The sequence below is a fragment of the Taudactylus pleione genome, unplaced genomic scaffold (assembly GCF_031769625.1).
Source record: "Taudactylus pleione unplaced genomic scaffold, aTauple2 ptg000129l, whole genome shotgun sequence".
NCBI classification, from domain to species: Eukaryota; Metazoa; Chordata; class Amphibia; order Anura; family Myobatrachidae; genus Taudactylus; species Taudactylus pleione.
This window is the reverse complement of record NW_028284531.1, coordinates 4,103,617-4,118,638: the sequence shown is the minus strand read 5'-3', so window position 1 is coordinate 4,118,638 and position 15,022 is coordinate 4,103,617. Positions and strand designations below refer to the sequence as shown.

Below are 15,022 nucleotides of genomic sequence, written 5' to 3'. Positions count from 1 at the left end.
TTCCAGTAACATTCAATATATCAATACTCAGCAGCAATAGAGCGCAATCACACGTACAATATGCCAGGCTCCACTCTGCCGCAGGTTTCATGGTTTAACCAAGCACAGTAGGGATCTCTGGAACTGATGCAAGACCTACGGATAAACGAGAAACATTTGTTAAGGACTTGTAATGTAATGGGCAACAATTCTGCAACCATTCATAAAGAAAGTGATACACACTTTTTGCAAGAGCCATATCGATCACAACGACTAAGTGGGAGCCTTATGATGCAACCTGAAAACGCCACAAATAAGGAATGGTGATCTTTGTCCATCTGTAGAGAGAGAACTCTTCGGTCTTCTTCACTGTCCCCATAACACCTACAAGACAGATGATACCATGTCACTCATATACATAGGGAGTTGCGTTTGTAGTTTAAGCCTTCAGGTGGGTGTTACATAAAAAGAAAGATTTCTTGTTTTGCTTAATTTAGTCTATAATTTCCAAAAATCAAGTAATAATTTCTTCTCCCGCGGCATCAATTACCTTCCTCCAAATTGCTTTTTTTTTGTAGCCCTAAAGATGTCAGCTTTTAAGTGTGACACTAAAGCACTCGTACATAGTAATGAATGAAGACTCAAAACTGGCTATCGTGTGCCTGATGAAGAATAAGTACTATGCTAGTTATAGTAACGTATCTTGCATTATGCCACTCCTCTCATTCCCTGAAAAGGGGCCATACGCATATGCGCCTATACAGATTTGTGGGATTCTGGCACTTACGCCAGCCTCTGCCTGGAGAGTCGGGATGGTGGAGGGAAAGAGCATTGTAACTTAGGCTGAGAATATGAAGGAGGCATTTGCGCAACTGCAAGCACATGCAGACTGGGAAATAGATGCATATATACAGTCAGGTGCATAAATATTGGGACATTGACAGAATTTGGAGGCACATATAGAAACCGTTGTAATTCCTACACCGTTCACCTGATTTGGATGTAATTACCCTCAAATTAAATCTGAAAGTCTGTAGTTAAAGCACATCTTGTTTGTTTCATTTCAAAGCCATTGTGGTGGTGAATAGAGGCCAAAATATGAAAATTCTGTCAATGTCCCAATATTTATGCTCCTGACTGTATATGTGCAGGAGGTTAGGGGCAGGTATAAATATCGATTGATGACAGCTATAAGTAAAAGTGAACCACTTTTGATTGGCTGCTTGCAAATGCTCCGCTAATGCTAACAGATGTTTTCTTCGTTGCTCGAGCATGCAGTATGCTTTTGGGTGCGGAAATTACAAAAACATTTTACTTTTGTGCATCAGATGAGGAGCAGTTTCTGCTGTTTTAAAGAGGTATTTGAAGTTTTATGGACAGCTATGAATATAAGTGTAAGGGACAAATGTGTGCTGCAAACCGGGATGCATATACTACTAATGTCGACCTGCCCGTATCTTGCAATAGCTGTGGCCTTTTTATTGCATGCAAACTGCACCTGTATTTTCAGGCGCAATTTGCACCAAACTTTGTATTAGCCCCTTTCTGCCTCCTATGGAAGTCTCCAGTCGTTACTATATATTACTTCTTTAGGAATTAACCATCATCCTTAAATGGCAGCATTTGAATCATTTGTATGACACTGCCATGAGGATCATCCGTATATAAGTGTTTTTCCAGGGAGAACTGACAGTGGACAGAGCTTGTGAACCTACTGAGAAATGTGTCTGTCGCATAGATTCATTGACCCCTATGACAGTTGCTCCTGTCTGTTCACACCTAAACATAGCTAAAACTGAATTGCACTAAAGATACTGCATCCAACACATGGAAATGTAATACTGGAGCTGTGGTTATAGAGATCAATGCACCCAGCAACAACTGCATCTCTGGGGCTGCTTCAGAAGAATTTTATTTAAAAAATGGAAAAGAATAAACCTTAGTACTGTTCTTTGTCAGCATAATGTATGAAATAATTTCTTTCCTCAGTGGATTCGGTCAGTGAACAATGCTCTGAAACACCCGTCTTATACACCTCAGTAGGAAGCACATACTATGCTGATTTCGCTTATCTCTGAGCAAACACAACCTACAGGAAAAGGTCCACTCCCCATTTTCTTACAAAGCAGAGCTGGTTTCCAATCAGCCTTTGCACCAGATGGACCTTTAGAAATATCATCTAAAACCTTATTCCAATGCATCAAACCTACTCTCAAATGATCTCATTGCCAAAAGCACTTGGGGAAAGCAGGGGAAGATAAACAATCAACCCATGGACTTTATTTGAACTCAGCTTTGTGTACTAGAGATGAGGTCAGTTCATTAGGTTCGTAGATAGTTAGAAATCGTCAGAGGCCCTCCCCACCCCACTATTACCATGCACCCTCCATATACTATACTCAGAAGTGACTCTACACATTATATCCAGCTCATTGCTTTTACCAGCCCTGTGCTACCATTATGTCCATTGCTCAGTGCTGGTAAGCAGTGGCTGCACAGGCAAAGTTAATATCTGTGCAAATGGTCAATGATTTTCAAATGCGCATGCATCTAAGTTGTTACAAATTTGCACAGCGCATGCGTACTGCAATGTGTACACTCCAAGGCGCATTAGCTATAGAGATGCAGTCTCAGAAATGCATTGGGTGTTCCCGAGTGGTGTTTATTCAGACTCGCAGAGATCCACTGTCTTATGGGAGTGTCGAATAACTGGTTGCGAACTCAGAAGCTTAATTTCTTGCACTGGAGGCCATACTCTGGTGGTCATTCTGCACCTGGCATGGGGCTGATGCATGTTTGTGTATATAAAGACACACCAAGCGGGATTATTGCATATAAAGATGCACAGAGTGGGTGTCTCAGTCACTGCACAGTCAGACGCATGGCTGTACACCAGGGGAAGGGCTGATACCAGCATTAGCATATAGTCACAGACACAACTACAAACAAAGACACTAAAGCGATCACAGCAGTGTGCAGCTCTGATCAGCCCCAATGTGTGCAATCACTGCTGGGTATGATGTATAGGGTCACTTCTGATTTGCTGGGCAATATCCACCTGTTTATCCTAACTTGCCAATATTTCAGTCCCTGCTTCTCATTTCTTAAGGGCTTTTAATTCCTCAAAAGTAATTTATCAGATCCTCTTATTTACATCACTGTATGCAAGTCCAAATGACCACAGTATGTAAGTCCAGGTGACCATTGTATGTAAGTTCAGGTGACCATTGTATGTAAGTTCAGGTGACCATTGTATGTAAGTTCAGGTGATCTCCTGAATCTCTTTATGGAGTGGACAGTTTTATTAACCAATAAGTGCTGAAAGGAGGCGGGGACCTGTCTAGGAAGCGCAGCTATGTCACAAATTGGCATGGCCACACCTCTTCAGTGGCGCAGCATTGTGAGGAGAACCCTGGTATTTACAACAGGGTGTTACCTCGCCCCCACATACTTGACTACACCCCCTACTTCCACTGCCCAATAGATATACTGGCAGCCCTGCCTAGGGATGTTCATTCTCCCAACTTTCTGTAAAGTTGACAATAAAAAGTTTAGAAATTTCTCAGATTCTGACTACGATCCTGATATTAGCAAAGAAAAATAATGGATCATCCAATTATAAAAGTCATTATTTTAACCCATCGAATTGTCAATGTCATAACTCCTAGACATAATTTTTTAAATATAATTTCTAAAATTACAGTAAAATAATGAAAATTTGTTTTTTTTAGGAACAATGTGTAAACGGTTACAGTTCTGAGCATTTATTCTTTGAGGCATGTTTTTTGTCATTTGTAATACTCAATAACAGTTCTCAATACAATTATTTGCAGATTATTATGTTAAATATATAATTTCAGGTTTAAACCTATATTCTTTCTTGTGTATTTCCTACTATTAACAAAAGTAAGCAGACTGAGAAGGCCCAGCTTTATATAGGAGACTAACATGCATGTGGAATCAATACATTGCTTTTGTACAGGGTAATGCTCACTTAGCACGGTTGTAGGCGTCAATTTCTTCCAGCAATACACTGTCATTCAGAGATAATGGATTAGTCTTAGCCAAGATCTTTAGTACAATGCCAGCTTCAGAGCCTACAAACATGACTGTATAGTTGAGGTAAGGGCCAGCCAGGTGGTCCACTGCTACAGCTGTCAATCTATACCTGAAATTCATAAACAAAATATAGTTATAATAATACACTGGCTTTTAGGGTCGAATGGTAACCACAGATGATAATTCTCACAAAAATATAACAAAAACCATAATTTTATTCACAATAACTGACTAAAGTGGATCAGTCACCTAAACACAGAGCTGGCAGCCATTTGTGGCTCTATCAATTTATTAGTAATGTGACTGAGGCCCTGATTAAGTAAGGATCGCTATTGCGACTGCAATAGCGATTACTCATGCAGTTCAACTGCGATAGTATGCTAATCCATTGCGATCGCTATGCCACCGCAGCAGAACATAAGGACACCTACTTTACCTTATACACATCCGTAATGTTTAGCAAGACAGCAAAACTATCGGTAACATCGAGTACCATCGCAGCCTCAGGCACACTTGCACAAGGTCAGACCTTACTGATAAATTGCTAACTTCAGCGCACGCTATGAGTCCTCAAGCTGCGTAAGGCATCGCAGAGGACAATTTATGCATGCCCCCTGCATCGGCGTTCAAACGCAATGGCACGACTGCAATTCGTCACCACCCCCCATCACCACCCACATACGCCACTTCCTGTCAATCACTGTGCGATGGATCTGCGTAGTCACTGCGATCGCAGTCCCGAATGCTGTGGCCTGTTCACACACGTGCACTGCGATCCATGCGCAGTACGCAACAATCGCCCAATTACGTGCATATTAACAACTGCGATCCAAACTGAATCAGGCCCTGAGTCTGGAGTAATGTCTTATACCCCAGTGAATTGATAGGCTGAATATTGTCTCAGCACATAAATGGCCTGATTCAGAGATGCACTTTTTGCAGGGTCGCAGCGGCGGTAATATGCAAATACACGTTTCAGCCTCCCCCTTGTGTACTAGCGAGCACTAGAGAGTGAAAGCCCTGAGACACCCACTTTTAATGCCCATGGGACAATGCAACTCCGCCGATGGTTCTGTCAATCCACAAAATCGGCGCACTATCGACCCTTGCACCAGTCTATGGCAGGCACAGTGTCTCCTTCTTAAATCTGTATAAACATGGCCTCTGAGGCTGTGACTCTGCGACTGAGAATGCAACTGTGTTCACTGACAGAAAAAACTAAAAAATCTTTATTTACTGTGCATAGTGGTATTGAGGTATTCACATTCAATAATTGAAATATATTGGTGTTTGCTTTCTATTAAAACACAGGAGGCTTGCATATAATTAACCAACAATAGTTTTAATCACATAATCTAGACAGTATAAAACCACAAATAAAATCACAATTAATATAGCAGCATACTTCAAAAGAAGACAATGTTGATTCTAGTATAACAAAATTCCCATATAGAATTTGAGATTGGATAAGAAAGCCTTGCATGCATACAGAGCTGTTAAATCACCACTCCTGTGTGGAAATAGTTCATGTTCCCAGCTCATTAGGTGCTAGTGTTATATGAGTATGTATGTTATTTATTATATTTTTATATATATTTTTATTGGTATATTATGTATATGCATGCTTACATGTTTATCTGGGTTATTGTAGTATTATTAGAATACTCATATTCCCTACATAAAATGAATAGACTAATCATTATGGGATGATAATCATACAAATAATAAATAAAATAATAAAAAATATCTCTATCTCTGTATAACCATAGGAGGTTTGTTGATTTTATTTTTTAATTTACGTCTATCATGCATTTTATACTTATTTAATAGTCTTTTTTTTCTTTTCCTTTTTGCTTATTTTTGTTCTATATATTTATTGAAACTATTGAGTACTAGTAACGAATGTCAGTTCAATGTAGGAACAATATAATATATTTTAATATGTCTATTCAGTATAACTGTGTAAAAGATATGTTCATGAGACAGAAGTACTCTAATTTGAGTGATAATACATAAAGAATTGTAACCAGGTGCGACAGACTAATTAGCTAATTAATGTGACTTTGGAGGAATATAAGGCAACACTATGGACTTGAGTCTCCAGTCTTGAGAAAGTCCCGGTATTTGACGGGACGAAACGCATTGACCCTTCACCCTCCAACCACGCTCGCTGCACCAGACAAGCCTACTAGCCATCTGAATACCCAAAGGTCCGTTTTCCAGGGGCTGAGAACTACCGCTACAGCGGACATCATTGCCGCATCCACTGCTCCCCTTCACTGTTGCCTGCCACCTGTTCCTACACGGACATTACCATCTGGTCCGCAGGAACACAAGCAGCAGTGGCTGATTACCACCGCAAAAAGCATCTCCTACGGTCCACCATCAGAGAACCATAACCTTGCACGGAGGAAGGCACCCGGCTCTGGATATTTCTGTGAAGCCACGCCAAAAACAACGAGTTGGGGATATTTAAAGGTGGAATTATACCTGCCCATTTGGACTGAGGTACTGATACACTTATATTCAAGCTGCAAGACTTTGTGAGTACTACTGGGACGCCAGAATATCACTCAACACTGCGGAGTGCAATTTTTCAGGCTGCTCTGTGAGAACATTAATATTGCAACTTAATGCTTACTTGCTTTCAAATATAAGACTTAAAGATTCACTTGTAACACTAGCACCTAATGAGCTGGTAACACGGACTATTTCCACACAGGAGTGGTGATTTAACAGCTCTGTATGCATGCAAGGCTTTCTTATCCAATCTCAAATTCTATATGGGAATTTTATTATACTAGAATCAACATTGTCTTCTTTTGAAGTATGCTGCTATATTAATTGTGATTTTATTTGTGGTTTTATACTGTCTAGATTATGTGATTAAAACTATTGCTGGTTAATTATATGCAAGCCTCCTGTGTTTTAATAGAAAGCAAACACCAATATATTTCAATTATTGAATGTGAATACCTCAATACCACTATGCGCAGTAAATAAAGATTTTTTTCGTTTTTTCTGTTATTTCTATGGTCCTAACTAAACCCTTTACTTGCAGCTAGTGTTATCAAATTATACTACCTATATATTATTAAGCGCCAGGAAGTGTAGTGGTTTTCACTACATATTTCTTCTTTTTCTGTGTTCACTGACACACCCCTGGACAGACTTTTTCTGCAAACACTTCAGGCCACCTCCCACAAACGCCCATGATTCTTCCTCGCTGTCCCTAATGCCAGCAATTCTGTACGCAACAGCGTACACTCATGCTCTGCAGGGATCATACTTTTTTTTTTGCGTAGCAGCAAATAACCGCTCAACTCCTCCAACATCAGCTATGCGTTCAGTATGTGCCCACCTCTGACTGAGGCCCAAAATGTCTACCGCAAAATATGACCCCATTGCTCGTCTGTTTACCATCATCCCATTCTATATAGAAAAATATTTCATAGTTAAAAGATCCCATTTGAAGTGTGCTTTTATGCTTAATATTGTACCTGACACGGGTTTTAGTGAACCAAGGCTCTTCGGTGATAGAAGGAACTGCAGAATCCATCAACGGATGGGACTTGATAAAGGCCAGTGTATCATCTGGAAATTCAGTGGAGGCCCTGTAACCTTCGGCAAGGCCATGTCTAGCACAGCAGCCAGGCCTGAAACAAGAGAGAACCTTTGGTAAATGGAAGCAAATACATCATTAGTCACAGAGTTTTGGGATATAAGAAGCCAAAACTCCATTTGAATACAGAAAGGTGCACAACCATGTTTTGTAGAGCTGTGCTTTTTTTTCTCTATTGTTATTATCTGTAGAGCCAATCTTTTTTGCTTAATACCTTGGTTTGGGTACTTTGTCTTCAGGTACAGCTGTCCAAACAGAGTCTGGAGTCTTTTGTTCTTTAAACCTTGCTCTGAATACCTTCTCAATGTCATCCATAGTAAAAGCGCAAACCGCTGAACCTGGAATACTGAGAGAGGTGAAAAGAAAAACTGAGAATCTTTCTGGTGTGCACAATTCAATGAAAACTATTGTAGAACCGAGAAGAAAGTGAAGGACTCTATTTGAAGTCAGATTGTTCTTCTCTTTACCTATTTAGCTGTGTAGTAAACACGCCGACAACAGTAGGGATGCCATTGATTTCTATTATGTCTGTTATAGACTGCAGAACATCAAAGTAGAAGAAAGAATCCCCTGGAACAGAGCAGTTGAGCCTTGCCTTCACAAATGACGTCCAGTGTTTTTCCAGAACTCTCTGCGATCCCCCCAGGTCATTTTTGCATATGCGTGCCACACGGGAATGAACAGCCTGCAAAATTCAACCACAGCCTTAAGGGAAGATTACTAGAAATCAACAAGAGTAATCATAAACACTAGTGTCAAAAGGTTAAAATGAGCCAAAAGTGCTTAGAACAGACTATAGTAAAATCCTACCTAAGATGTATCTCCCCTAGACTGTAAGCTCTCACCAGCAGGGCCCTCCACCCTCTTGGTTCTCTCCCTGTCTTCAACGTGTCCCCAATAACAGCCAGCGACTCTGATCCTTTCTGTCTGCACTTCCCAGGGCATTGGGTAATTTAGTGCCACTGTTATTATCTGGAACTCACTAATTTGTCTAAATAGATCACTGTTAGATTTCCCTTGTACTGTCTGTTTGAACCTCTTGATAGTGATTAGTTTATGCATCATTGTAATTGTCACTGTTCAGTGCAATGGACACACGCCATATAAATAAAAGTAATAATATAATTATCAAATATTCCTCCTATTAAAATAGCATTGCCTCATGAATTAACAAAAACAACCCACAATTTAAATAATTGTGGGAGGAATTTACATGTTTACGCCACAATCCCTTAGGTGACAATTAAATGCCTCATGTTCTAGTCTTGCGTGACACTGCTATTTTTAAAGTACGTGAATAATCTGAATTCCTTCCTTTAAAAAGAAAAGACTTTTACTGTACACGTAGACAAAGAAAGACAAGTGTATACTGGTCGCTTCTAGGTTCACAAAACTGTGTACAAGTTTGCTTTCAGCAAACTCCAGTTTATCTGAATTAAGCCCTGAAAGAAAGCAGACCGAATTTAACTGCAGCCTGATGTCCATTTTAATGCACCGCTGAGCAAAGCCCATAACATTCGCGCAGATTCCCCACCTTTTGTGAAGTCTTTAATTAACCATGCGTAAATAGTTTAATAATTTACAGTGGAATGTCTATAATGTAGCCAAAGTATCATAAACTGCATTTGTGTCATTTAAATATTTAACATTTGGGAGGCACAATGGAACCTCTGTTGAAATATAAACATATTTAGGCATTTAATCCTTGCCAAGAAATAAAGTGGTTTCCTAATCAGGGTCGGGCAGGATTCTGCCAGCCATTTTGTTCTTGGGATAAGCCATGTATTATTTTTGTACAGTTTCGAGTTTACCAATCTAAAACACACCTAGGCTTTACAATGTACACTTAGCTTTCTAGGTCACGTAAAGTCCATCTTTGAAGATTAATTAAAGAAAAGTGAAGCAAATATCACAGTAATAGAAACTGTGGGTAAGACTATGAAGCAGATGAAAATGAACAGCCCCAAGGCTATAGATAATTTTATAACAGCAGAGAGATTTTGCAAGCGCTGACTTGTTCTAGCTGGTAAACCAGATTTCTACTGAGAACTTAACTCCACATCTCAACTAGCACCGGTTCAATCACTAAGACCTGGAACATCCCAAATCTGCACTTACCTTGCCTAAATTATTATGTTCCACAGCAATCTCCCGAAAAAAGAAGTAGATATAGCTTCCATATTCTATAGCATGCAGAAAATGTGGTTCTAGGAAGTAAGGAGACAGGATACGTATATATTAGCTAAATTTCACGCAAAACACATCTTGAATTTATAACTAATATGCAAAACCCGGTGAGCTTACATATTCCTGACTTGATGCATAAATGAGGGGATTCAAACTTAATTGATCTTGTAGTCTTTAATGCTGCCTAATGGAGTGTAAAAGGGCCTCGACGGATTTACATTACAGTTAAGTTTTTTTTTTTTTACTGCAGAATCAATCATAAACCATTTTGCAAAGGGGGAAAAATATGCATTTAGAGTAAAGACCTTGATGTATCAGCATTCTAGATATAGCCGAGTCATACCTAAAAGGTTCCAGGGTGTTTAATATGCAGAGTATTTCTGAGAAGTACTATTAAACTGTGTTACGCTTCATTCCCAAATCAAGTAGGTGTCTGATCTCTATGTCGTTATTAATAAAAAGCCAGGTCTCAAGTACCTTTTAGCCACTTGGAGTCATATTTAATTGTCCTCAGAGCAAATCCATCCCCCATGCTTCGATAGATCACAGCGTCACTGGCCTGGAAGTCAGCCATGGTAGCAGAGTATAACTTTCCATCTGGGAGAAAAAGCAGAACTCCTGATGAGATGACCAATTTAACAATAGGGATATATACACACAGCAATTATTAAAACACTTTCTCAAATGAATTATATCCAGGCAGAATGCGATACCCACATGGAAAGTATAATGATTGCAATATAAGGATTCTCAGAACACTACATGGTTGGGTGGTAGCAAAAATATTTACATTAAGTATGGTATTTCAGTACCTTTTTTGCACAGTTTTAATTGCTATGAGAAAAGCCCAGTATACAAAACAGTTGGAGCAACACTGTGTGATATAGGGCCTGATTCAGCAAGGATCGCAATTGCAAAGCTGCATGCAGGCAGCTTTGCAATTGCGATCCTTGCTATTAAGCAAATGCAGCAGGAGGTGTACGACACCCCCTGTGGCATTTGCGATCCCAGCACTGTGACGGAGGTAGCAGGCTGGGTTGACCATCGCAACCATCGGTGGTTGATGGTTCGCGATGGTGGACGGCGCCTTGCCTCCGGCCAGCTGAGTAAGCCTCAGCTTACTCAGACTGGCCGGCTTGCGAGCCCAGGACACTGCGTTGATCAACGCAGATACTGGGATGGCCAATCCCGGAAAACAGGACGAACACGCCCCCGTTCCGGGAACTCCGGGTGTCCCCGCCCCACCCCTTAAATGCCTGTCAATCGCCCCTTAAATGCCTGTCAAGCAGGCAGAGGCATTCAAGGGTCTGCGTGCGACTATGCAGAACCCATTCTGCACACTCACAGAATGGATCCTGCACACGCGCAGATTCCCGATAATCTGGATTTTGCGGTCAGCAGTGCACTTGCGTGCCCTGTTGAATCAGGCCCATAGTGAGAGCAGACCACTTCTGGTGAAAATAAAATGATTTGGATCGCACAGGAACCCTAAGTGCCTTTTGCCCAGATCCAGTATATCCCTTAGCTGCTAAAATGGGATGTGGAGCGCTCTGTCACTATTCTCCAGCAGGTTCTGGAATAGCCAAGCCTCTGCTCAGTTCTGTTATATGTTATTATACATGGATGTAAAAATTCCTACCACTCAGTCAACAATAAGCTGAAATCTTGATTTTTTTTTAACAAAGTGGTTTTAATTATTCACTAACCTACAAAGACACACAGCAATTAATGATTTGAAACATATATGTCAATCCAAAGAACATTTCTGAGAAACAATGTTTCCCTAATGGTGGTACTTTTTTGTTTACACTCTGAGACTCTAATCACATGGCTAGCCAGTTGATATGTAAGAAGTTTATACAATTACATGGCTGTTCTTTTATATCTGCTCCTGGCAGTGATAAATCAATTAGTCATATAAAAATACAGCAAATGTTCTTACCAGCAAAGAGAGCAACGTTGGTCTGTCTAGCATCAAACGGGCACCTGGCCAAGCCACTAATCTCTTCCCCATCATATTCCAAAGTGCTTAACTGCAAAAGATGAAGATATAAAGGTTGACTTGATTGAAAGATTGAACTTATGTTTTTATTTTTTCAGTCATACAATATAACCATGTACAACTTAGCAACAAAACACCGAACTAAGAAAAATAAAGCAGAGTGTGTTGTGTGTGTATGTGTATATATAGGCACCAGAATGGGGGAGGCAAAAGGATGGCTCGCCCCCTCACCCAAACATTTGGGAGGCGCCAGTCTTATATAGATCGGAGGAGTGGTGGCCATGGGTGGTCAGGGACTTTACACTATAGGAAAAGACCGCACTGCACGAAGGGGGATGTGTTAATTGCACTTTTTTTTTTTACTTAAAAGACCGCACATTACATCTCCTCCTCCTCCGTGCAGGGGCCGCGTAGCTTATTCCTATAGTGTACAGTCCCTGCCTTCTGCTCCACTGTGGTGGTGCCTACTCCTCTGTGGTGGTCCCACCCTCCTCTTCTTCCATGATGTTGTCCCCCCCCCCCTTGGTACTGCCTCCACGTCAGAAAAGACTCAGGAAGATATTCACACCCAGCAATAGGTAAGTTGGAAGAGGAGGCCAAAGACGAGAGCGACAAAATTAAATATCTTGCCCCCCCCAACCTAAAAACGTTTTGACACCCCTATATATAAAGTACTACTAATGTCTGCATCATGTCTTAATCAAAGCAACTACTGGGGTGCTTCACTTAAGGAACCACATAGGTCGCAAAATACAAATTACAGGGTGGCTTATGTAAAGCACAGATGTCACTCACCAATTTCCAAGTTCACTTTACGCTAATCACTACTTGACGTTGTTCTACTGGTTGTAGCTGTCTTGACAAAGGTCCCAGACATGGACCGAAATGTCATCTTCTCTACTTAGCCTGAGTTGTGAGTAAATAAATGTGAACTTTACTTTGGAAATTGGTGAGTGCCCTTTTAAAAGACGTGTATTTTTGTTGGTGCTTAGTAGTTTTCAGTGCAGTATACTCCATGTATAGAGTCCCACTGTCCTCATTGGCCAACATGACTAGCCTAGTCAATGTTACCTTAATCTACAGACTTTAATGATACAACATAGAGTACTGCACAGTAAGAACCTATATTACAAGAGGAGAAATTGCACCATCTCATTGCAAATATGTACACTGACCTATGTGAGATCATAATATTACAATTAAGCCTCCAGTACTTATACCAAAACTACCATGACCTAATATGTGTTCTATGTGGAACCCTATGTAGATCTCTAATGAATTGCTTAGATATGTTCCCATAAATCCCAGATCAGGCTACAAGTGAACAGATGTGCGTCAGGGAAATAAGGCGTAAGATGCCACACTTACCCTGTAATATCTACACATGGGATTGAAAGCGTTCGTGCCACAAACAAAGACCATCTCATCATTTCTTGGAACAAAAACCTTGATGTAGTTATGGCATTCATCCTGAAATAACAAATACATGAAACATTAGAAGTCCGAATTTCTCCCCTATCTAGGTTATATTCTGATGTTTAACCTTCAAGAGAGCATACCTTGTGTTTTCCTTTCATCGCACAATTCTTCCGGTCTGCTTGACCTGATCTCCACGTCAACTTCTGAATAAAATAAGCAAACAATAAAGAAAAGTCTGAATGTCATTTTCTTGCTTTAGCTTTTAAAAGTCAATACCGCTTTTTGATGGCAACTCCTGTATTACTTTCACTTACTCTGCTTGGTGTCACCTCAGTCTTGTGCACTTCGTTTAAATTTACGGCATAAACCTGATCTCTGTTGGAGATAAAGAAAGAGCCACTTCAGGAAATGGAGAAAATGCTGGCTTTATACTTATTCATGCATAGCATGGTAAATGTACTTTCAGGCCCCCTTGTCAGACAAAGCAAACTTTCTGCAATACTACTGCATTTCTTTGTCTGAGTGAAGAAGGCTAGCGCTGGATAACATTTTTTCCCTGTTTAGTAAAAGTATCACTTTCATTTGTGTCTACTTGTGATGGAGCAATCTAACCTTCATTCTCTTTGTGGTCAGGAGCTGGGATATGCATGTTCTAGCGAGCAGGTATTGTTACACAAATGTATGCGCCACTATAGAGATTTATGAATCCTATTTCATATAGATGTTTCTATAAAGAGTGATCATCCTGCAAATACTGGAAGATTTTTGAGCTGAAAATGAGACCTAGGGGTAAATTTACTAAAGGGAGAGTTTTTAGAATTGGAGATCTTGCCCATAGCAAGTAATTAGATTCTAGCTAGAAGGGGCTAGTTAAATGTTAAGTAGAATCTGATTGGTTGCTATGGGCAACATCAATTCTAAAAACTCTCACTTTAGTAAATATACCCCCTTATCATGAATTTGCAGAAAAACAAGTCTGCCAAGGCCTGCCAAGTCTGAAACATTTCTCACAATGTGATCTAAGAAAGACAATTAGGGCTCAATCCAAATAGGTGCGAGTTTGTCTCATGAAACTCGCATACATGACACGAATGTGCACACCTGAGAAATGCGAGATCCAATTAAAAATGACAATCTGCAGCAGTAATCACAGCGAGGCTGCGCGACTTTTCTACAAAATGTGACCCGGGAGAAGTGAATGAAAAAGTGGGGGAACCACCCTGGAACACAAAAAATAGGCAACTGGGATAGCAGGATTATATAGGAGGCTATTAGGGGCCATAAGGAAAGTACTGGAGGTTCTCAAATTATGTCAAATGTGTGATTTTTGCACTTTTTATTAATAGTTGAAAAATTATAGTGAGCAAGTGTTTTTCATCAAATTAAAGTCTTGCCAGCATTTTGGGGTACAGAAAGATGTCTACAGAGTATTTTTATAAGGGTTTTATACAAGTTTGTAAAAAGCTGGAATAAACACTTTTACCTATCATCTGCAAATTCACATACCTGTCCACCATCATTTACACCTCCACATACCTGTCCCACATCATTTACACCTCCACATACCTGCCCCACATCATTTACACCTCCACATACCTGTCCCCCATCATTTACACCTCCACATACCTGTCCACCATCATTTACACCTCCACATACCTGTCCCACATCATTTACACCTCCACATAGCTGTCCCACATCATTTACACCTCCACATACCTGCCCCACATCATTTACACCTCCACATACCTGTTCCA

The 15,022-nt window shown here is 40.3% G+C and overlaps 1 protein-coding gene across 6 annotated transcripts in view; it reads right to left on the bottom strand.

The window, feature by feature from the left end:
• The window catches only part of SEMA6D (semaphorin 6D), a 170,225-nt gene that overhangs the window by 16,418 nt on the left and 138,785 nt on the right, over window positions 1–15,022 (bottom strand). For all 6 annotated transcript variants that reach the window (XM_088472784.1, XM_088472782.1, XM_088472786.1 and 3 more), the window contains exons 4-15: window positions 13,583–13,643; window positions 13,409–13,471; window positions 13,218–13,319; window positions 11,790–11,880; window positions 10,325–10,444; window positions 9,779–9,867; window positions 8,128–8,345; window positions 7,875–8,006; window positions 7,539–7,694; window positions 3,974–4,147; window positions 223–363; window positions 58–135 (exon numbers count right to left, since the gene is read on the bottom strand). In XM_088472784.1, coding sequence (XP_088328910.1) covers window positions 58–135; window positions 223–363; window positions 3,974–4,147; window positions 7,539–7,694; window positions 7,875–8,006; window positions 8,128–8,345; window positions 9,779–9,867; window positions 10,325–10,444; window positions 11,790–11,880; window positions 13,218–13,319; window positions 13,409–13,471; window positions 13,583–13,643 — 1,425 coding nt within the window. The remainder of the gene's footprint in view (window positions 1–57; window positions 136–222; window positions 364–3,973; window positions 4,148–7,538; window positions 7,695–7,874; window positions 8,007–8,127; window positions 8,346–9,778; window positions 9,868–10,324; window positions 10,445–11,789; window positions 11,881–13,217; window positions 13,320–13,408; window positions 13,472–13,582; window positions 13,644–15,022) is intronic.